Raw genomic sequence first — 24,563 nt, 5'->3', positions numbered from 1 at the left:
GTGGTTTTAATGTTATGGCTGATCAGTGTATACATATATATTATTCAATAGAATGACACAAATTGCACTTGGGTGACATACCAGTGATAGAACTTAAACCTGGGCCTCCAATTTGGGGTGCGTAGTAGAGTTTGGACTGCACAAGCCAAGTTGACAAACAGGTAGCACATCAAGAAAAACCTGCACCAGGAAAAAAACGAAAGAGATCATCATGAAGCATTAAGAGATAATAACACAGACTATGCAAGTCAGACCTTAAATGAACTGTTCTGCTTTACAATTAAATATTACATATTTTACCTCAATTATATTAATAATAGTGTACTTTTGGAATGGGGAAATATTATGGAGACACATTAAGACATACTGCTCTTGATCCCCATGGCATAATTTTAAGCTGGATATTCTTTGTATCTAGGGTGTAAACAATTAATACACTGATATGGATTTATTAATTTGTTCTGTGTTTTACCACCACTTTATTCTATTCAGGGTCATAGTGGGTACAGTTAACTGGGCAAAAGGCAGGAAACAGTTTGGACAGGTCAACAGTCCATCACACTCATTCATAGGGGGCTTGTGGGAGGAAACTGGAGGAAACTCAAGCTAACCATATTAATAACCACTTTATTTTGGTCAGGGTAAAGGTGAATATAGTGGGCCCAGAAATATACCAGGATAAGATCTTAGACAGGGCACCAATCCATTACAAGGAAATGGATTTTGGGGAGATAATACGTTTTTGGGTGATAACCCTGAGAGAACTGAGAGAATAGGATTTGTATATGTCACTCTGCAGCATCTTTTCTTTTACAGCAGTGACACTAGAAATGATAGTGGCATTCTTCTATGGTTGTCCTTTCCAGTAGTAACAGATGAAAAAGTAAAAAGAGAGCTGATATTCATACTTACATTGAAAGAATAGGAGTGACAGCATCCAGTGAGGCAATAAGAATGCCAATTTCACAGATTCCTACAGTCAGCAACAAAGCCCAGGTTGGCTCACCGTTGGATTTACTGTGACCAAACACCTTGAGGACACATAGAGCAACATGCATAGAAGTTTTTTTTTTAATATTCATTGTATATACGGTATGTGTGACATAACACCCTTTTTTGGAGTATATTTTATTAAAATATAACAAATGGCATGTATTTCAGTATATCAGCTGTACTGTAAAAGAATTGTGGCAGTAACCTGTAGGAATGGAATGATTCCATCATGTGCAATGGCATGCAGCAGTCTGGGAGCGCTGGTAAGGCTCTGTAATCCCGCACCGCAACAGGAAAAGAATGAGCCAATCACAATCAACCAATGTGAAGGCCATGCCAAAGTGCCTATCACAGGTCTTCCTTTTACAGACTTGCCAAACCTAATAATACACAACACAAGAGAATCAAGAGTCAAACATTAAAAAGCATCTATCTATCTGTCTATCTATCTATCTGTCTGTCTGTCTGTCTGCCTGAAACACTGATAAAAATAACACTTACTTGTCTCGTAGTAACACACCATCCATGCAGGCACCAAATAACACCACACATGACATATCTAAACCCAATGGTTAAGGTATTTAACTGTTAAACTGTACACAAAAACATTTCCAAAACATTTACACTGTCAGTTTACATGAACAGCATTTAGCGCTTTTATCCAAAGCGACTTACAGTTGTGACTTTAAAGGTTAAGGGTCTTACTCAGGAGCCCAAGAGTGGCAACTTGACAGTGGTGGGGCTTGAATCAGCCACCCTCTGATCACTAAACCCACTACTGTGTAACTGAAGTGAAGGTTTTAAGATTCAAACTTGTCTCTACATGTACTACATGTAGAGAGAGTTCTCAATCTCAGTCAGTAAATGCTCTGTTGACTCAGCAGAAGGATACAGATGATGGAAGTGGTAACAATGGCCATAATGGTTCCAATAGGAATAGACCTCTGAGCATCTCTCAGAGCTCCAGATCGGTTTGATCCTGCCATGATCCCTATAAAGAAAAAACAGACTTTTATTGCCAGCGATAAAATATTTAGTCCTGAAACTTTAATACTAGACAACAAAATGACATGTCGTATAGACCTATATTTATATTTTAATCTTTTGTTTAGTTAGTTAATAGATAGTTATTAGTGAAACAAATGTAACCAATTTCTTAATAGTTGGAACCACTATGGATCAAGATGGGTCATAACCAATGGATGCTGTGACAGTTTATAATGTCGCACTAGGGCTACTGATTAGTTTTAATTTAGATTTATTATTCTTGTTATTCTCAAAAACTTGAACTGAGATCAGACCAAATCTTGGACTGATGGAATTTTCTGACAGGCATCTTGATGCTATGCTTTGGAAGCAGTGGCAAGCTGCCAGCTGGCAGGATCTGCTAAAGAATACAACAATAGCAATGACAGATTTAATGAATGTGGCAAAATGTGGTGTTATGTTTGTACTTTTTAGCTTTTGTTTATTATAGAACCCATCAAGTATTATGGATATGATGGCCTTTTTGGCATCCTGGTGTTTCCATTCCATTACTTAAATTCATTACAAACAAGATGAAAGTTAAATAGACACAACGTTTCATTTGATTCTCATATAAATGCTTCTCTCACCTGTGACTGAGGGGAAGTAAATTCCCACCATCAGCGTGAAAAAGGTGGCAATGTCATTAAAAATATATGGCTTTCCAGATGTATGATCCTCTGTTGACTCCGATGGTCGATTCTCTTTCCCTACCAACATCTCTGAAGGACCATAATGACTCCACAGGTTATCTAAAAGAAAGACAATCTCAATGAAAAAAATCTGACTGAATATGTTATTATACAGGGTGGGCCATTTATATGGATACACCTAAATAAAATGGGAATGGTTGGTGATATTAACTTCCTGTTTGTGGCACATTAGTATATGGTAGGGGGAAAACTTTTCAAGATGGGTGGTGACCATGGCGGCCATTTTGAAATCGGCCATTTTGGATCCAACTTTAGTTTTTTTCAATGGGAAGAGGGTCATGTGACACATCAAACTTATTGAGAATTTCACAAGAAAAACAATAGTAACTTTATTCTTTCATGAGTTATTTACAAGCTTCTCTTTGTTTACAGCCATTGACATGTCGCAGAGGTTAACACGTGAGGAGCGGATAGAAATTGTGTTGATGTCTGGTGAACGCAGTACCCGGGTCATTGCAGCAGATTTCAATGCAAGACACCCTACGAGACCACCCATCTCCCATGCTACAGTTAGCAAACTGCTTGCCAAGTTTCGTGAAACTGGTTCAGTGTTGGATTTGCCAAAATGTGGACGCATGAAAACTGTCACTAATGAAGAAACATCAGTGGCTGTCCTAGCTTCATTCAGCAAGAGCCCACAGCGTAGCACTCGCCGCATGTCACTGGAGAGTGGCATCAGTCGAACATCCCTTCGGCGGATATTAGCTACTCACAAATGGCACCCTTACAAACTCCAGCTGCTGCAGCATCTCAACGAGGATGACCCAGATCGGCGCACTGAATTTGCAGAATGGGCAAAACAAAAATTGGAACACCACCCATTTTGAAAAGTTTTCCCCCTCCCATATACTAATGTGCCACAAACAGGAAGTTAATATCACCAACCATTCCCATTTTATTTAGGTGTATCCATATAAATGGCCCACCCTGTATACACTGGGTTATATATTTGCCAGTATGTTTGAAGCATGTTATTTTATCTAAACCATTACCTGAGATGACACCACTGAGCAGGCCTGGGATGCCTTGGATCTCTTCCAAATTGTTCTCGGTGAAGTATGGATCACATGATGCATCAAGAGAAGAATTATCGCAGAACATTTTCCACAGCTTTGTTGTATGTGTTACATTGTCAATGACTTCAGTCTTCAGGCATTTGTCAAATTTGAGATTTGCCAGCGAACGGTTGCCCAGCAGACAAATTCTGATGGATAGTAATAATAGAGTATTAATGCAAAGTAGAAAAAATATGTTTGTAAAGAAAATTAATTGCTAAATTAATTTAGTAATTGACTGTGCATTGCTATAGAAACACCAAAACACTGTTTGATAGTTTTGCAGGTGTGTAGAAGATCTACAGAGGATTATATCTTTCAAATTAATAATATAGCACTTTCTTGTCTATTTCGCAAGTTTTCATGAATGCATATGCAACATTTCTAGCTGAATGGTGTTAATACAAGTACAGATTTACCATCCAGAGTATGGTTAACCAACTCAGGTAGGTCCTTATCAACATAGGTCATTATGTTGCTGTTTATCTTAAGTTATTGTTCATTTTAAATCATTTCTATCAACTGCTTTATCCTGGTTAACACTGGGCGCAAGGCAGGAATACACTTGACAGGACAACAATTCATCACAGGGCTTTGGCCAATCCCCCTCAGCCATAGCCAGTCATCACTGTTTAGACGCCCAGTTTGCTGATAGTTGGAGGGCAAGCGTAATAGACCACTGCACCACCTGAGTGTATAAGGTTATACTAAACAGCGTGTTAAAGAAATTAAAATATTGCTGATATTAATTGGCCATTTGAGATCCTATATAAGTACTGTAAAGCAGTGGTCCCCAACTACCGGGCCACAAAAAAAGAATAAATAAATAGATATCGCTACTAGAGCAATTACATTTCCAATACTCTTGGGGTGTGAGCAGCGTCTCATTGCAGCGAAAAAGCTCAGAGTTCCCACCGAATTTCCATTCTATAGTTCTTCTATTTTAAATCCCCCCACCCCTGCCGGTCCTTCAAATTATATCTTATATGAAACCAGTCTGTAGTGCAAAAAAGGTTGGGAAGTGCTGCCTTAAAGGTAACTCTTAAGAAGGGAGAATGTCTAAAAGTCAAAAGTAACTCATTCCAAAAGTGTAAAATGTTGGCGGCCAAAACTATATTAGTAATATAATAGTAATTTACATTAATATATAGTGACATTAGACAAAGTTTATTTATTTATATATGTACGGGGAGAGAGCGCTTATAGTCTGGATTTAGCGCCATCTGATTTCCACCTTTTTGGATGCTCAAAGAAGCTTTAAGGGAAAGAAGATTTTCATGTGGTGATGATGTGAAAGCAACAGTGCATCAGTGGGTATGTGCTCAACCAAAAACATTTTTGCTGATGGCATTAAAAAAGTCTATGTGTGTGCATGTCGTACTCACTGGAATTCTGGAGGGCTGATGACAGTCCTGATGACTCCAGCATATATAGCCATAATGGACAGAATTACACAGGACAGGAAGACCAGTGCTAGTTTATTCACATACTTCACCCCAACAAACACAAGGAGAGCCATGAGGGCCAGGCAGCCCGTTCCATACGCACGCATGAGGTTAGAGTGGGTTAACAGCTGGTTTTTAGACAATGCTTCTTCATTTGGCAGTATGTACATCTATGCAGGAAACAGAACAGTGTTCAAAATCATGAGATGTTTTAATACTTAATAAAATTGGTATATTATATGCCAGCCCTCATCATCCATACCTTAAATGTAGCTATGATGCAAAGTATATACAGTGAATCCAGAAAGTATTTAGACCCCTTAGGTTTTTAATTTATATAATTGCCAATTGTACCCAATAATCTAAACCTCATCTCTCAAAATGTATCAATAACCAAAAATTAAAAGGTGTAGATCAGGATGAGAATATAAAACAATCATTTTTAGGTTTCCAGGACCTTAGTGGCCTCAATAATTTATAAATGGAAGAAGCTTAACACAACCTTTAACCTTTTTTTAATGATACCATGCAGCCAAATTAAGTATCTGTGCAAGAATCAGATGGGGGTTTTCAAATTAGATGGTAAAGAGTCTAAGAATCTAGGACCAAAGAAAGACTTAATAGCCAAACATATGTTGACAACCCTCTTATTTACCAGGTCCAGATGTTTAGCCACACCCATTGCTAACAGGTGTATAAAATCAACTATATCAATCAATTATATTATATATGCAGCCAGCTTTGTAGAAACAGTTGGACTGCTCCCTGTGTAGAATGCAAGGACCATAAAGACATGGTAAGGTTGGTGTGAAGGAATCCTGTGGCCTGTATAGCTCGTTGAACACCTTTAGGATTAACTGAAATGTTGATTCCCACTCATGCCTTCTTATTCACCATGTTAAATGGGGCATTTTTGGCAGTGTGCAAAGTTTTACAGACATGCTGCAAAATCTTTAGTTGCAGGCCTTTTCAGAAAAGTGAAAACTATTTTAGCAATTCCATATTAATGCCAATGAGTTCTGAACTGGACGTCCACATTTGTTTGGATATAAAGTGAATCAGTAGAGTTTTTTTCTGTACTTACCAAAAGGATCTCCATGGTGCCCAGTATGTACATGGACCCAGCAAAGGTTGTGCCCAGATAGAAGCATACCCCAACAGCACCTCCAAACTCTGGACCCAGTGACCTGGATATCATGTAATATGAGCCACCAGCTAAAAAGGAAATATGACATGTAAAAAAATCTAACATATCTGCTTATTAAAAAATAAATCATTTAAAATAAAACAGCAAATAAAACAAGTCTGGACAATGTTAGCATAGTTATACCTGGCACCACACCATTAGTTGCGATGGCACTCATTGATATTGCAGTCAGCAAAGTCTGTAGGGCAAAGCATAAATTCATAAATTATCACATGTGGTTACAAAAACATTAAAAATACATTTTAGATGTTCAGAAAGAGATATGAGGTCAACAAAACTGCTGTAACGTGCTTACACAGACACAGCACATGAAAACAATGGCGAAAGAGCCCAAGATTCCAGCTGTGCCCACAATCCAGGTGAGACGCAAAAAGAGAATCACACCCAGTATGTTCTGCATACATGGCAAGAACACACCGATAAATGTGCCCATCAGATGAGCCTGGGAATACAAGGACAAAGAAAGCTGGAATGAGCATCTGTTTCAAATGGTGTGATCTGAAATACATGAACTATAAAAAAGTAAAGTACATTACTTATATTTTTGCACCACAAAATGTATATATTGATTTTATTTAATTTATGTATATTTAATAAATGCTAGTTCACTATTAAACCAAGATAACATTTTCATATATCACAACTCCAGTTCCCAAAAGGCTGAAACAGAATAATGTAAATAATGCAAATTCGTAATGTAAATAATGCAAAATGTAATGTAAAAAATGCAAATTCGAATACTAAATAATAATATATATCATATCATATTATTTATTAGATTGTATCTTTATAATGTAAATATGACCCATATTTAACTGTAAATAATTCTTAAGTAATATATTCATTGTTTTAACAAATCAGCTTAACAGTGTTTGAACATATATACACCTTATTTCTATATTTAAAGGCTGTAACAGGTTAAAAAGTCACAAGGACACCAATTGTAGCTTTGAAAGTGAAATTGCTCCCTATTCATACTTAATATACACTTTAGCTGCTCGACAGTCCAGGATCTCTGTCACATTTTGCATAATGCACCACACCCCTTTCAATAGAAGACAAATCTGGACTGCAGACAGGCCAGTCTAGCTCCTGTTCTCTCTTATGATAAAGCCAAGCTGATGCAACACACATTGTCGCTTGGCATTGTCTTGTTGAAACTATTGTATGATCGAAATCACCAAATTGCATTGTGATGTCATGGCACTAACACACCCCAATACTATCACAAATGTTGGCTTTTAAACATTGCATTGTTAACAATCGGGAGGACCCTTGTCCTGGAGAATACAGCACCAATTATTTCCAATAACGATCTGAAAGTGGACGCATCTGACCACAGCACATTTCCACTTCAGCCCATCTCAAAAAAGCTTAAGCACCATTTCTGAATGTTGTTGATGTAGGGTGTTAATCTGCATTTTAGATAAAGAGCTTTCTGAATGATTCCTGTGTCCATGTGGTTTAATTTATTAAAATAAACGTCATTATTAACTATTTCTATGGCATTTTAATGATATACATATAAAAGACAGCTTACACATATATGCTTTCTGTTTTTATTTGCATTTTACCAGCTTATCTACTGGGCAAACTTGGGTCAAAAAACTGTTTTTTAAAAGTGCATCTTTATCATGGAACCATTGTGACTGAGATGGTTTGGGACTGACCCTGACAGTGACTTTCTTCACTCCATCCTCACTCTCAGCTTTCTCATGATCAGCGACCCCCTGTGGTAGGTTGGTGTAATTGGCCAGTTTGTTCAGGAGGGATGACACCATTGGTGTGCTGTCCATTTCTTCCTGTTAGTGTAGAGACATGAGAGCAAAACAAAACAAACATTATAAACGTCCTTACATTATGTACAATGATTCGTTTAAAATAACTGTATGAAAAAGCAGGTAATGAACCGAAATTTATATGTATAAATTAGGGCTGTCGAAGTTAACGCGATAATAACGCATTAACGCAATCTCAATTTAACGTGATTAAAAAAAATAGTGCCGTTAACGCAGATTCTAGTTCATGTTGAGACTTGACTGGTAGAACAAACGTTTTAATGTTGGACTTGCCACCGTTGTTCATTTGCGGTTTGTTAAAATAATATAACTGAGCGTCGTAGGGATGCACTTGCATAATAAAGAAATAAATACACGGTATATTCACAAGTTGTCGGGAGCAAAACACTTTATTAACTTAATCTGTTACGGCACAGAATACCGGAGTCAAGCACGCTAGTCCATGAACTATGGAAGCCCCAAAAGGGTCAAAACACACTCACTTCGTGTAGAAACGTCCACTTTTCACATTTCACTTAAAAATCCTTGTTTTCTATAACATTTACACAGATTTTATTTAATGCGATTAATCGCGATTAACTATATGAAATTCTGAGATTAATCGCGATTAAAAATTTTAATCGTTTGACAGCCCTAGTATAAATACAAACAACTGTCAATAGATACAGCATGAACCAAACTAAGCTTTAATGCTTTTATAATTTTAGGAATGATTGAACTGTACCTCAAACAGGGCCATGTTTTTGCCATCACAGCTTCTGTCATAATCAGTGCTGCTAATAAATGGACTCTCCTCTTCAGGGCTGTCCTCACCTTTTACAAAACACACACAAATGCACAAAGATTTAAATTACAGTCGACCCTTGAGTTACGAAGGGTTTACCATACGAACATTTCGGGTTACGAGCGATCTTTGTCAACTTAACGTACGAACAAATTTCGGATTACGAACCGAAATTCGCAAAACACATGACGTCACGAACAAGTTGACTCCGAGCGTCTCTCTCCCTGTATATATACAGTGAGCGAACATTCGGACAGTGGACGGTGTTTTTCCGGTGTTTTCAATATTAAAATGTCCCCAAATAAGGTGCAGAGAGAGCGCAGAGCAGAGAAAATGAAAAAATGTATTACATTTGTTGTTGTATAATTACTCCTGCCAGTAGGTGTCACTGTGTATCAGACAGAGGGGACAGTGAGTGAGAGAGAAGAAGGAATTCGGCTCAGTAAAGTATTCTTTCCTTCGTGCAGTTACACCTACAAAATACAACAAGGAAATAATAGAGAAATTTGAGAGTTATTGTTGTTTCTGGTGGATTACTAGTACATTTTACAAAAAAAGAAAAAAATGTATGGTGTATGTGATGGTGTATTATGGTGTATGAAATGTGATGTATGTGTTTTATGTACAGTACTACTGTGTATTGTTGTTTATTATTGTTTATTACAGGAATGTCTATTCTATAATTTAAGATTTAAGGGAAAATACCTTGTATTTATAACAAAAAAGACAGTTTAAGACATTAGAAATGTTAGATAAGGGGGTGGTTTGGCACGGATAAATTCTATTTAAATTTTTTCTTATGGGAAAAATAGGTTTAACATTTGAACATTTTGACTTAAGAACAGCCCTTTGGAACTAAGTTTGGAATTAAGTTCGTAAGTCAAGGGTCTACTGTATTTAAAAGATTCATTCTGACCTTTTCATTTGGTCTTAAACACACAGTTACAGTTTGTTATACAGTGAAACTACAAGTATTATCATAACAAAATAAATTAGGTCAGGTCAAGTCAATTTTATCTGTACAGCGCTTTTTATGATAGACATTGTCTTAAAGCAACTTTACAGCAGGACCCAAACCCCAAGCCAAGGTAAAACTCCCTTTAAAATTACAGGACGAAACCTTGAAAGGAACCAGACTCAGCAGGGACCCATTTTCCATGGGAAATACTCCAAATATATTATATTGTCTTCTTGATTTGTTATAATATCAATTCTATGCAAACACGGGGGAAAAAATCTTCTTCCAAACAGTGACTGGAGGTTTGGTTCGAATGCAGGTGCCCAAAACTGTGGCGCTATGTAGCATCCACACTAATGCCACTGTGCTGTCCACCACTGTACCCATTCACAATGAGTCTTCTATAAATGGAATCAAATTTTGTATAAAAATACAATATTAATAAAACAGAAAGACAATTTGCTGAGTTTGCTAGGAGTGTATGCTAAATATGAATGTTATTGCATAACAAAATCAGTTGTTTGTTTGTTTATTAGGATTTTAACGTCATGTTTTACACTTTGGTTACATTCATGACAGATACGGTAGTTACTCATTACACAAGATTCATCAGTTCACAAGGTTATATCAAACACAGTCATGGACAATTTAGTGTCTCCAATTCACCTCACTTGCATGTCTTTGGACTGTGGGAGGAAACCAAAGCACCCGGAGGAAACCCACGCAGACACGGGGAGAACATGCAAACTCCACACAGAAAGGACCTGGACCGCCCACCTGGGGATCGAACCCAGGACCTTCTTGCTGTGAGGCGACAGTGCTACCCACTTAGCCACCGTGCCACCCCACAAATCACTTGTGACCCTGCTAATCATCACATCAAAGGAAATAATACAATACTTTAATCAAGTCAGTATAAATGTATAATCTATTCTAATTCATCAACACAGAATTAATCTCCTATCAGTGGTTTAATGAGCCCACAGTGTTGCTGCTTTTTTGAACGGTAATAAACTTTAGGAAAATGTCCATTGTACCCCTCACGCTGTGACCTCAGTTATTAAAGCTTGTTTCTTGGTCAGTGTAGTTTAGATAAGCAGAAGAATCCTCTCCAGCCCTACCTTAACAAACAAGTCCACTGTAACTAAGCACTTTTACATGTAAATAAAAATCTGATCATTATTCAATTTTAGAAGCTCTTCTATCTGTTAAATTCTGTGTATGTAAACAATCAATGCTTGTGTGGAGTCCTTGAAGCTCCTGACAAACAGATCTTACACCAGAGGCAGTTTGGAATTCAATAATGAGCAGTCCAACCAAGGAAAATTCCTTGAATTCTTTTGTGCAACCAATTCCACCAACTACCATCTATCTGAATATGGCAAGGCTGTCATATATGACATTTACGATATGGGGCCGATATGGGGAAGGTGGGCAATATTCAGATTTAATCAAAACACCCCCTTCAATATAAAGGTAAAATTATAAAGAAACATATTCCAGTCATTAGTGTTGGACATTCTTAGGATCCATAGGTGTTCCCATCAGTTGGTCATATGGCGGGAAATGTTTAATGTTTAATTCATGGTACATATTCAATCTTGCTACATTAAGATTGCATGGCTGCAGTCATCACTAACGTGAATTTCTCCACATGTTTTGACCTGTAGCGTATAATTTGGCAATACTCCTCCGGGTTCCATATTTCGCAAATGAAATAATGCTCACTTAGCACAAGTGAACAGGAAGTTACAACATTAAATTACATGTCACTGCATGACAGTAAGAGCTATATATAACTCCTTAAGCTGTCACAATAGCTCACAATGCATAAGCTGCCTACTGCATCTGTGTGTGACAGGTATGAAGCTGCATAGTTTATTTGCAGACATATAAACAAATACAAACGGTATAGAGAAACAAAATACAAGAACTATTACACATGCATTGTATACGTAGTATACCGTTCTATGTTTAGAAATACATTATAGGGCCAAAAATTTTGGACATGAGCTTGTTGGATACTTACTTTGTTTACGTGCTGTCTAATCTATCCCACAGCTTCAAGAATACCACTTTAATGAGATCATTTCATTTGTCAGTGGATTTATAAACTATTTTAATTGTTTTAAATTTGTATTTTAAAGTGGGCTTTACAATGTACTTTGGCCTTGTATTTAAGTATGTAAAATATCACCTGTGGCAAATAAGAAAATCTAAATATTACATTTTGTTGTTATTATAATCACATTTTACAGTGTTATACCACAGCATTTAATTTCCACACTCATTAAGATTGCTATGCTGCAGTTGAGATAAAAATAATAATACAATAAATGAATACATTACTATACTTATTTAAATAATTAAAAAATGACAAGACTGAGATGACCATTCAGAGATGAAAAAGGGTTTCTAGGGGCCGAAACTGGGACAAATGAAAACACTAAGAAGAAGGCCATAACAAGAGACCAGGCTAGAGTCCTTCAAACCTAACTCACAGATGTGCTGGTACATTCTACTATAACACGTTTACATCTGCAGCATTTAGGAGACGCTTTTATCCAAAGCAACTTACAGTACTGTGACAGCATACTGTCTAAGCAAGTGAGGGTTAAGGGCCTTGCTTGAGGGCCCAACAGTGACAAACTGGCAGTGGTGGGGCTTGAACCAGAGACCTTTTGATCACTAGTCCAGTACCTTTAGGCTACAACTGCCCATACCACAAGCTCTTATTAATAATTCCAAAAAAACAATAACAAAACAAGAAATCTCACCTACTGGTTTTGATCTTAAGCCTTCCCCATATTCCATATCCAAAAAAGAAAGCAACAGACAGATCAGAGGTTCCTTTATGAGCTCCAGTAATTACATGTAAGTGGTACCTCGACCGTACAGTCTTTTCATGGCTAAGTCTCTCCTGGTTTCTTCAGCACTGCTCTCTGTGGATCAGAGCTCTTAATTACTCTACTGAATTTCTTTAGACTCCTTTTAAAAGTTCCCGAGGCTGATTAAGATGCTGTGCTCTCTCTCTCTCTAACAGCATGCTTTAATCTGCACCACTATCTCAGATTATCTTCTTTGTGTCACTGACCACTCTTTGAGTATGCTCTCACATGGAGGGCTGTGTTTGTTCTAAGTGGCTATTACACAGGCACACAATTCACCTATGGTATGTGCTTCAGGCCATTAGGATGGCTCCTGTACATGAAATGAATGCACTGATCTGATACAGGATACTAAAAGTGAGGGCAACACTAGCCTGAAATCAATGCTGAATCAGTATTAGATCAGGTTTTACAACACACACATATAGAACGACAAGGTAAATCACAATAAAGTTATAAGTCCGGTTGCCAATCAGATCTGTAAAATATCTAAGCCTATCTCCTCACTGCTGTAGTAGCTGGGACAAATTAATGATTCCTTTTAGGGACCGAGTTAAATTGTCTTGAGCTTAGATTGGGCTTTTGGCACTTGAAAGCTTGACTAAATGATGTTGCTGACCAAACAGATGAAGAACAATAAAAGCAAAAGCTTCCTTCTAGTATGCAGCTTCTAAGCTCATAGTGATAAAAAGTGTTAAATGTATGTGGGTGTGAACGGTGTCAAACATTTTCTAGCATCTTCTAATCCATTATAAATGATTGAACTTTTGTAATAAAGTTAAGTTTGTTGCTGTATGCATATTTGATCCAATGTTTTTTTTAAAGTTACTTTTTAAAACTCACTTCCAGGGCTGCTCAGGTGGCGCAGCGGTAAAAACACACGCTGGAACACCAGAGCTGGGATCTTAAAGACATTGTATCGAGTCTCAGCTCTGCCTGTCGGCTGGGCTGAGCAGTGACATGAACAACGATTGGCCTGTTGTTCAGAAAGGGGTAGGATATTAAAGCCGGCTAGGGACTCTCTCATAACTAATGCAATTACGACCTTTGCTGGCTGATTGATGGCGCCTGCACAGAGATGGGAAAAGAGTGCAGTCATGGTGTAGCTCTCCATACACAGTGCTGATCCGCATTGCACTCGTCAAATTGTAGGTGACAAAATGCATACAGCTGCTGCCCATGTGTCGGAGGGGGCCAGGGTTAGCTTCATTCTCCTCAGTCAGGGCAGGGATCGGTATTGGTGCATGATGCAAACAATATATATATATATATATACAGTGTATCACAAAAGTGAGTACACCCCTCACATTTCTGCAAATATTTCATTATATCTTTTCATGGGACAACACTATAGACATGAAACTTGGATATAACTTAGAGTAGTCAGTGTACAGCTTGTATAGCAGTGTAGATTTACTGTCTTCTGAAAATAACTCAACACACAGCCATTAATGTCTAAATAGCTGGCAACATAAGTGAGTACACCCCACAGTGAACATGTCCAAATTGTGCCCAAATGTGTCGTTGTCCCTCCCTGGTGTCATGTGTCAAGGTCCCAGGTGTAAATGGGGAGCAGGGCTGTTAAATTTGGTGTTTTGGGTACAATTCTCTCATACAGGCCACTGGATATTCAACATGGCACCTCATGGCAAAGAACTCTCTGAGGATGTGAGAAATAGAATTGTTGCTCTCCACAAAGATGGCCTGGGCTATAAGAAGATTGCTAACACCCTGAAACTGAGCTACAGCATGGTGGCCAAGGTCATACAGCGGTTTTCCAGGACAGGTTCCACTCGGAACAGGCTTCGCCAGGGTCGACCAAAGAAGTTGAGTCCACGTGTTCGGCGTCATATCCAGAGGTTGGCTTTAAAAAATAGACACATGAGTGCTGCCAGCATTGCTGCAGAGGTTGAAGACGTGGGAGGTCAGCCTGTCAGTGCTCAGACCATACGCCGCACACTGCATCAACTCGGTCTGCATGGTCGTCATCCCAGAAGGAAGCTGACGCACAAGAAAGCCCGCAAACAGTTTGCTGAAGACAAGCGGTCCAAGAACATGGATTACTGGAATGCCCTGTGGTCTGACGAGACCAAGATAAACTTGTTTGGCTCAGATGGTGTCCAGCATGTGTGGCGGCGCCCTGGTGAGAAGTACCAAGACAACTGTATCTTGCCTACAGTCAAGCATGGTGGTGGTAGCATCATGGTCTTGGGCTGCATGAGTGTTGCTGGCACTGGGGAGCTGCAGTTCATTGAGGGAAACATGAATTCCAACATGTACTGTGACATTCTGAAACAGAGCATGATCCCCTCCCTTCGAAAACTCCCTTTTCCAACAGGATAACGACCCCAAACACAACCTCCAAGATGACAACTGCCTTGCTGAGGAAGCTGAAGGTAAATGTGATGGATTAAACCCAATTGAGCACCTGTGGCACATCCTCAAGTGGAAGGTGGAGGAGTTCAAGGTGTCTAACATCCACCAGCTCCGTGATGTCATCATGGAGGAGTGGAAGAGGATTCCAGTAGCAACCTGTGCAGCTCTGGTGAATTCCATGCCCAGGAGGGTTAAGGCAGTGCTGGATAATAATGGTGGTCACACAAAATATTGACACTTTGGGCACAATTTGGACATGTTCACTGTGGGGTGTACTCACTTATGTTGCCAGCTATTTAGACATTAATGGCTGTGTGTTGAGTTATTTTCAGAAGACAGTAAATCTACACTGCTATACAAGTTGTACACTGACTACTCTAAGTTATATCCAAGTTTTATTTCTATAGTGTTGTCCCATGAAAAGATATAATGAAATATTTGCAGAAATGTGAGGGGTGTACTCACTTTTGTGATACACTGTATATATAATCCCTTTCGGTTTATTACTTCGAAGTGTTTTTTCCAGTCACATAAAAATAAAGGGTCATGCAAAACATGCATGTCCTTTACAAGTGCATGTAATCTTTTGACATCTATTGTGTGTTTAAAATTGTGGTTTAGATTTTCTTTTAGAGAAATACTTTTTTCAACCATGTATAAAACTACTGGAGTATAACTACAGTGGATCATTCTGCTCCACATACCTGATTTGACACAGTTTTTATGCCGGATGCCTTTCCTGATGCATCTGACAAGTGCACCTCACAATGTCTGGACAGTATGCCCATTCCTCCAAGATTTAGTCAATCATGCCAGCCAATAGCACTGCTCAGACTTAATCCCTGAATCACAGCAGTTGTGGGCTACCATATTTTACTTACTATTGTTTCTGCTTCTGGTTAGCGTGTTTCCTACTGGAGCTGACTAATAAAAAAAAACTTCCTTTGTGTGTAGATGGATGGATTGATGGATGAATGGATGGATAGATAGATAATCTTACCAGAGGGTAAATTTGTGATATTGCTAATCATTTTTAATCATGAAGTAATGCACACATGTAAACATTTAAAAGAAAATCAGCAACGTAGCAGACAAGGTAAAGATAGCTCACCGCTAGCCACATATATGACATAGTTAAACTGGGAACTACACTAGGTCACTAATTACACAGTTCACTCAAGTTCTCTCAGTGAAGCCTGCATGTGTGTCGGAGGAAGAAGGTACAGCTGTGCCCCTCTTAGCTCTCTGTGTGCTCCAGTACACGTGGTATAGAAATATCCTGGTGTTTAGTGCAAAATGCTGAAACTACAAAATGCTACTGCGCACTTGTAAACAGAGCCGTTTTCTTATCGCATTACATCATCATGAGTAATACTGAGCAAGTACATTCTCGAAGTTGTCCTTCATGTCTGGATAAGTCTCATGTTTCACAGATAATGTAGAATTTATTATATTTCTATACTCCTGACATGTGTATTTCCCTGTTATCAAGAGAGGAAGTTTCTTCCCACTCACAATAACTAATCTAGCTGACTGTCAAGTTTACTGAGTGTACACAGAACTGTTGTTGTAAGGAATGTTAGGCAATGACTAGATCATTATCCAAATATCCAAACTGGTTTTCCTTGCTCTTTATAGTCTCTGGAGTGGACAACAATAGCACTGGTCTAGATCAGGGTTTTTTAAACTTTTTTTCAAGCGACCCACATTTTGTCCATGATTTTTACTGTGACCCAGGAAACACAAATAATACAACAAATATATTTAATTAATGAAATTGGTGACAATCTGGTTCTAGTGTGGTTTACAAAGTGTAACGTAAAGCCTCCACAAGGGGGTGTTCGTGTACAAGTTCATTTCGGGTTTATGTGACTGTTAAAACTCGTTATTTAATTTTTTTTCTGCGACTCATTATATTTGGCTCACAACTCTTGACTAGGATTTGATCTAGACCCATCCACTGACCTCCGAGGTGCCTTTCAACTGCAGATTTTTGCATGTGCAATATTACCAACATATCACCTCCCAGGCTTGATTACTACCAGACCTGTTTAATCAGTAAGTGTTAATCAAAATTCTTTTAAAAGCACACTGAGGACTTATCCATGAAGTCACAAAACAGGTTTCACTAACCTTCAATAAAATCAGTTTATGATTCCACCTTCAGAAAAAGACTGTGAAAAAGACTGCAAGAGTTGCAGGGTGAAACCACTGCAAACCAAAACACCTTAATGATCCTCAAGCCGTTTGGGATAATATAATGTTCTGTGAGCTGATAATACATAAATGAAACTGAAAGCCAGAACTCCACAATAACAAAATCGTACCATCAGCCGAACATGGTGGTAGTGTGGTGTTGTTTTGCTGCTGGGCAACTTTTCACAATTATTATAATTATTATACATTATACTCTCTACTAAAAAATCCTAAAGAAAAGTATGTGTTAATCAGTCCTTCCTGTAAAGCTCTAAAGAAAGAAAACGTTTAGACTGTGGCAGTGTTTTAGTAGTGACCTAGTCAAAGCCTCCAGTGAGGTACTGTGGCCAAATCAAAATGATTCTGTAAAGAAGAGTGGGTCAAACTATCCTTGTAAAATGGATTTGTGTTTTCTCATGTAGTTCTTGTTAGAAATAATATTTTGTAGAAGGATTAATTAATAATGAAAGCAAATAATGTGACAAACATGAAGAAATCACTGAATTTCTGTACTGTATATACCTTTATTGTTTTAACAGCGACTATGGAAGTGACGGGACCCAGTTGTCTGTGTTCACTTAATCAAATTAATAGCATTGTAATTACTTTAGTAATAAGTATTTGCTTTATAGTACTTTTTGTGAAATTTGATCTAATTTGATTGTTGTGTTGATATCACTTTGTTTTTCCACTTAATGTCATTTTAGATACCCTGTATTGTTTTTTTTTATGTTACACCATGGCCCATGAGGTACAATGACCGGAGCATGCTTGCTGAACCCCCAATCCCTGCCCCCGCCACCGTCACTCACATCTTAACAGCCCCCTGAGTAAGGCGTGAGACCTACTGGTATTGTCTGTCAGGATTTGTCTATTGTTTGTTGAAGGCCACTTAAAAAGCATTGCTTTGATTGGTCACTTGCAACATTCTTTGTCTTGAACAACAAAGATATTTAAATGCTTTGCTAAAGTCAAGGTTACATGCTTACATTTGGCGCTAGGTCTGCTGTCAGACAGTTCTTGTGGGTTTGTTATGCATGGGAATCAAGTATATGGAAATAAGACAGCAAGTTTATTTTCATAACTGTTAGATTTGCAACCATTAAGTTTGTTTCATTCTTTGCCCAAGGTGCTTCTTGGATCTATGGAAAAGTGGGGACTGGGGTAGCCTAGTGGGTAGAGCTTTGGGCTATAACTCAAAAGCACACTGAGGATTTGTCCATGAAGTCACAAAACAGGTCTCACTAAACTCAAGTACAATTAATTTATGATTCCACCTTAAGAAAGAGACTAGGAAAAAAGACTGGAAGAGTTGCAGGGTAAAAACTGCTGCAAACGAAGAGAAACATACAGGCTCCTCTAACAGTTGTCATAACAAAACACCTTAATGATATTAATGATATTTGGAACCAGTCTGGTTCATTCTTTGTTCAAGGTGCTTCTAGAATCTATGAAAAAGTGGGGACTGGGGTAGCCCAGTGGGTAGAACTTTTGGCTATAAATCAAAAGCATACCGAGGACTTATCCAGGACTTATCCAAGTCACAAAACAGGTCTCACTAATCTCAAATACAATTAGTTCATGAGTCCATCTTAAGAAAGGGACTAGGCAAAATACTGGAAGAGTTGCAAGGAGAAAACCACTGCAAAGGAAGATTAACATATGGGCTCCTCTCACATTCCTCATAACAAAACACCTTGATGATATTAATGCTATTTGAAAACAGTCTGGTGCTTCTAGGATCAATGAAAAAGTAAGGACTGGGGTAGCCTACTGAGTAGAGCTATGGGCTATAAATCAAAAGCACACTAAGGACTTATTAATAAAGTCACAAAACAGGTCTTACTAACCTCAAATACAATTAGTTTATGATTCCATCTTAAGAAAGAGACCAAACAAAAGAGTTGCAGGGTGAAAACCACTGCAAATGAAGAATAACATATAGGCTCCTCTCACATTTGTCTAAACAAAACACCTTGATGATATTTGGAACCAGTCTGGTGCTTTTAGGATCAATGGAAAAGTTGGGACTGGGGTAGCGTAGTGTGTAGAGCTTTGAACTATAAACCAAAAACTTGTGGGTTGGAATCCTGGTTCTGCCACGCAGCCACAGTTCGGCCTTTGAGCAGGGCCCTTAACCCTGTCTGCTCCAGGTGTGCCGTACAATGACCCCAGCTTCCAAACAAGCTGGGATATGCAAAAAAAGAATTTCAGCGTACCATACATGTGTATATGTATATACCACAAATAAAGTTGTTGTATCTCTTTCAAACCTCGAGCTCTGTAGTGTTGACAGGTTGTCAAAACAGTAGAAGGTTAGAAACTGTCTATCAGTAGACGGGTAGTGCGGGTAAATATGTGCATTTTGTTGTTGTCTGTTGAAACAGTATTTCTAACCCTGTCAGTCTGGACTGATAGTTAACTGTTAAATATTTTGCAGTCCTAACTGAGATTAAATTTCATGGCAGTTACAAAAAACTGTTTGAAAACACTAGCTGTTTGAAGACGTTTTAGACCAGGGGTGCCCATACTTTCGTGGCTTGAGATCTACTATTTCAGTCGACAGGTCAATGCGATCTACTTTTTTAAAAGGTTTGCCTTTTTTTAAAGCGCTTCAGTTGCCTATAGTGATATTCAGCATTACAGGTCAAGCGTCTGAAAAATCACGCTAACCTTATTCTGAGGATTTGCACTGAATGGTGTCAGTCAGGTTTATGTAATCTGGACAAAAGTTGCTGATGGCAATTCTCAAGCAGGCTTCCAAATGTTCATCAGTAAGGGTGGACCGATATTTAGACTTAATTATTTTCATGTGGGAAAAAGCTGATTCTCACAAGTAGGTTGATCCAAAAAATGCTGTCAAATATGTGGCACATTTTTCTGTTTGAATATTTTTACTCAGCCAGCAAGTTCCAAAATTGTCCAGCAGAGACCCTTCATTTCATATCAAGTTCATGAGATCTGAAAATTCTCCGTCAGCTTCTTCCACATATGAACGAAACGTCTTTGCAGTGTTCTTGCCCAAATCAAACCGTGTTTGGTTTCTTTGTGCTTGTTTGCACACTCATCTTCATAAACAGTGTAGGTTACAAGGGAAAATGCAAAAATGGCACAAACTGGATACTGATGAAAGAAAACTTTCTAAATTAGCAGTGCTTTAGGTGGGCTGAGGTGTAGCCATGGTTTAATTTATGGTAATAAACCATAAACTAAAGAAACAGAGGCCACATTTCACGTCAATCACATTGATCTGTTTGAATAAGGCACGATCTACAAGTGTGCACTGTGCGATCCTGTTAACAAGTCACACTTTACATACTGTTTACTTACAAGATGAACATTAAACCTCTATTTCTCAAATGTTTTATAGTTAACAAATTTTATATTTCCGTTCTGTCGACTACTGTCTCAAAACAATTAAGAGTAAACAACTCAAAATTGTGAATGCATTATTACTGTACCACAACAGTAGTGTTTTAAACTGTTCATTGTTTGACAGTATAAATTTCATGAATTATATTACGATTTGCAAAAACAAACCTAATCTTAATAACGAAAGGTAATTCAATACGGTTTATTTTTTAAAATAAATATATTTTTACTTTTGTGTCCAATGTCAAAAGTTTGAACATGGTTAAGAACAGGTTTTTAAGAATACTGTATTAATACATTACAGATACACTGTTACAAGTAGGGGCAAAAAGTGTAAAATAATTACATAATTTTATATAATTATGTAACTTTAAATAAATAAGTGAAATTAAGAACATGTAGTTAGACATAAACGATTTCTTATTATCATAATGATGTGGACCTAGATTAGGACCTCACGGTTCAGGCCACTTTATGTTTGTCTTCAGTACGCAATTAAGTTGAAGTAAGCAGTTTCTAACTAGTACAAAGTCAGAAGGAGAGATTTCGAGGAACTGGAGTGAGAGAGGGAAGTTCAGGAAACCACTGCTTGTTTACAGTCCTCAAGTAAGCAAAGTAACATTTTTCTGACACAAAGTGACACAAACAAAAAGACAAATATGACCAGAATGTAGCTTGCCTGTAGAGTCAGAACTAAGACAAAGAAACCTCCTGTGTAGGCAGTACCAATATGCGCCCGGGCTAGCTCACACGGCCGTAAGGTATGATTGTGTACTCCAAATCCTGCTTACCTGAGAAAGGTCCGACCACAAGTTCTCCCCCCTCCTCATCCTCTTCTCTGAGAAATTTCCCATCGTAGTTAGAACCTGAAGCTGTACAGTCATCCACCGGCACCACTGTGAAGTTGGTGGGCATTTTCCTTTACAGCATGTGCTGCTTAAATGTATAGATCAGCCCTTTAAAGTTTTCTTTTATTCTCCCCCTTCTGCTCACACACACGCTCATACACACTCACATTCACACTGCTTCCTAGGTCTTGGCACAAAAGTTTGAAGTTCTCCCCTCCCTCCCCCACCACTATGCTTCAGCAGAACCCATGTGATCACTTCCACCAAATAGGAGTGCTGCCCAACCCCTCCTTTCTTTTTCCATTCATCTTGGTAACTGATACTCCCAAATGCACTCAACCTTCCTGTCCCCCTAGTGGTGGAGTAACACAAAAGGTTTTTTACAAGGTGTTTACTATTAACTATTGTATGGCAAGCTGTTCTAGACTATTTAAAACATTATTGTACAAGCCTAAAAAACAAAATCTAAAATATACAACTAACACAACAACCTCAAACATAAAGACAAAATACCTCAAGAATGGCTTCTCAAAATCTTTTGATTCAAGATTCAAGAGTTTTATTGTCATGTGCACAGAAAAACCAGCAGTTACACTGTACAATGAAATTCTTACTTTGTTCGTCCTCCAAACGTCAATATCAGTATTATACATAAAAACAAAAATTAAACTAACACTGTGGTGTCTAAAACTTTCTCATATCAATTTGTCCCTTATGGATATTTGTTCATGTCTGTAAATACCTACTGTATTTATAGCCACAAAGGTGTGTGTACAAAGAAGATATATTATGCATTTCATTACAGAAACACAGACTATTGTATTAACAAACTATGTTAATATATATACCGTATATACAGTATATATATATATATATATATACATATATATATATATATATATATATATATACATATATATACATATATATATATACAGTGTATCACAAAAGTGAGTACACCCCTCACATTTCTGCAAATATTTCATTATATCTTTTCATGGGACAACACTATAGACATGAAACTTGGATATAACTTAGAGTAGTCAGTGTACAGCTTGTATAGCAGTGTAGATTTACTGTCTTCTGAAAATAACTCAACACACAGCCATTAATGTCTAAATAGCTGGCAACATAAGTGAGTACACCCCACAGTGAACATGTCCAAATTGTGCCCAAATGTGTCGTTGTCCCTCCCTGGTGTCATGTGTCAAGGTCCCAGGTGTAAATGGGGAGCAGGGCTGTTAAATTTGGTGTTTTGGGTACAATTCTCTCATACTGGCCACTGGATATTCAACATGGCACCTCATGGCAAATAACTCTCTGAGGATGTGAGAAATAGAATTGTTGCTCTCCACAAAGATGGCCTGGGCTATAAGAAGATTGCTAACACCCTGAAACTGAGCTACAGCATGGTGGCCAAGGTCATACAGCGGTTTTCCAGGACAGGTTCCACTCGGAACAGGCTTCGCCAGGGTCGACCAAAGAAGTTGAGTCCACGTGTTCATCGTCATATCCAGAGGTTGGCTTTAAAAAATAGACACATGAGTGCTGCCAGCATTGCTGCAGAGGTTGAAGACGTGGGAGGTCAGCCTGTCAGTGCTCAGACCATACGCCGCACACTGCATCAACTCGGTCTGCATGGTCGTCATCCCAGAAGGAAGCTGACGCACAAGAAAGCCAGCAAACAGTTTGCTGAAGACAAGCAGTCCAAGAACATGGATTACTGGAATGCCCTGTGGTCTGACGAGACCAAGATAAACTTGTTTGGCTCAGATGGTGTCCAGCATGTGTGGCGGCGCCCTGGTGAGAAGTACCAAGACAACTGTATCTTGCCTACAGTCAAGCATGGTGGTGGTAGCATCATGGTCTTGGGCTGCATGAGTGTTGCTGGCACTGGGAAGCTGCAGTTCATTGAGGGAAACATGAATTCCAACATGTACTGTGACATTCTGAAACAGAGCATGATCCCCTCCCTTCGAAAACTGGGCCTCATGGCAGTTTTCCAGCAGGATAACGACCCCAAACACAACCTCCAAGATGACAACTGCCTTGCTGAGGAAGCTGAAGGTAAAGGTGATGGACTAAACCCAATTGAGCACCTGTGGCGCATCCTCAAGTGGAAGGTGGAGGAGTTCAAGGTGTCTAACATCCACTAGCTCCGTGATGTCATCATGGAGGAGTGGAAGAGGATTCCAGTTGCAACCTGTGCAGCTCTGGTGAATTCCATGCCCAGGAGGGTTAAGGCAGTGATAATAATGGTGGTCACACAAAATATTGACACTTTGGGTACAATTTGGACATGTTCACTGTGGGGTGTACTCACTTATGTTGCCAGCTATTTAGACATTAATGGCTGTGTGTTGAGTTATTTTCAGAAGACAGTAAATCTACACTGCTATACAAGTTGTACACTGACTACTCTAAGTTATATCCAAGTTTCATGTCTACAGTGTCGTCCCATGAAAAGATATAATAAAATATTTGCAGAAATGTGAGGGGTGTACTCACTTTTGTGATACACTGTATATATATATATACATATATATATATATATATATATATATATATACATATATATACATATATATATATATATATATATATATACATATATATATATATATATATATATATATATATATATATATATATTAGGGCTGCCGAAGTTAACGCGATAATAACGCATTAACGCAATCTCAATTTAACGTGATTAAAAAAAATAGTGCCGTTAACGCAAATTCTATTTGGCCCTGCAAGTCATCCGTAGTTCATGTTGAGACTTGACCGTGCACCAACGTTTTAACGTCGGACTTGCCACCGTTTGTTTCATTTGCGGTTTGTTATCATAATGTAACCGAGCATTGTAGTGATGCACTCGCTTAATAAAGAAATAAATACACGAT

At 38.3% G+C, this 24,563-nt stretch overlaps 1 protein-coding gene across 1 annotated transcript in view; it reads right to left on the bottom strand.

Annotated features, from left to right (window-relative positions):
• The window catches only part of LOC134334053 (solute carrier family 12 member 7-like), a 31,500-nt gene extending 9,773 nt beyond the window's left edge, over positions 1-21,727 (bottom strand). The window contains exons 1-14 of the mRNA XM_063016218.1: positions 21,604-21,727; positions 8,963-9,051; positions 8,110-8,241; positions 6,735-6,881; positions 6,563-6,617; positions 6,317-6,447; positions 5,173-5,402; positions 3,725-3,936; positions 2,610-2,771; positions 1,886-1,984; positions 1,495-1,552; positions 1,199-1,373; positions 913-1,031; positions 82-180 (exon numbers count right to left, since the gene is read on the bottom strand). Coding sequence (XP_062872288.1) covers positions 82-180; positions 913-1,031; positions 1,199-1,373; positions 1,495-1,552; positions 1,886-1,984; positions 2,610-2,771; positions 3,725-3,936; positions 5,173-5,402; positions 6,317-6,447; positions 6,563-6,617; positions 6,735-6,881; positions 8,110-8,241; positions 8,963-9,051; positions 21,604-21,727 — 1,832 coding nt within the window. The remainder of the gene's footprint in view (positions 1-81; positions 181-912; positions 1,032-1,198; positions 1,374-1,494; positions 1,553-1,885; positions 1,985-2,609; positions 2,772-3,724; positions 3,937-5,172; positions 5,403-6,316; positions 6,448-6,562; positions 6,618-6,734; positions 6,882-8,109; positions 8,242-8,962; positions 9,052-21,603) is intronic.
• Between the last annotated feature and the right edge of the window lie 2,836 nt (positions 21,728-24,563).

Source organism: Trichomycterus rosablanca, chromosome 20 (assembly GCF_030014385.1).
Source record: "Trichomycterus rosablanca isolate fTriRos1 chromosome 20, fTriRos1.hap1, whole genome shotgun sequence".
Classification (NCBI taxonomy): domain Eukaryota; kingdom Metazoa; phylum Chordata; class Actinopteri; order Siluriformes; family Trichomycteridae; genus Trichomycterus; species Trichomycterus rosablanca.
The sequence above is the reverse complement of the archived record's forward strand: the minus strand, read 5'-3'. Positions and strand labels throughout refer to the sequence as shown.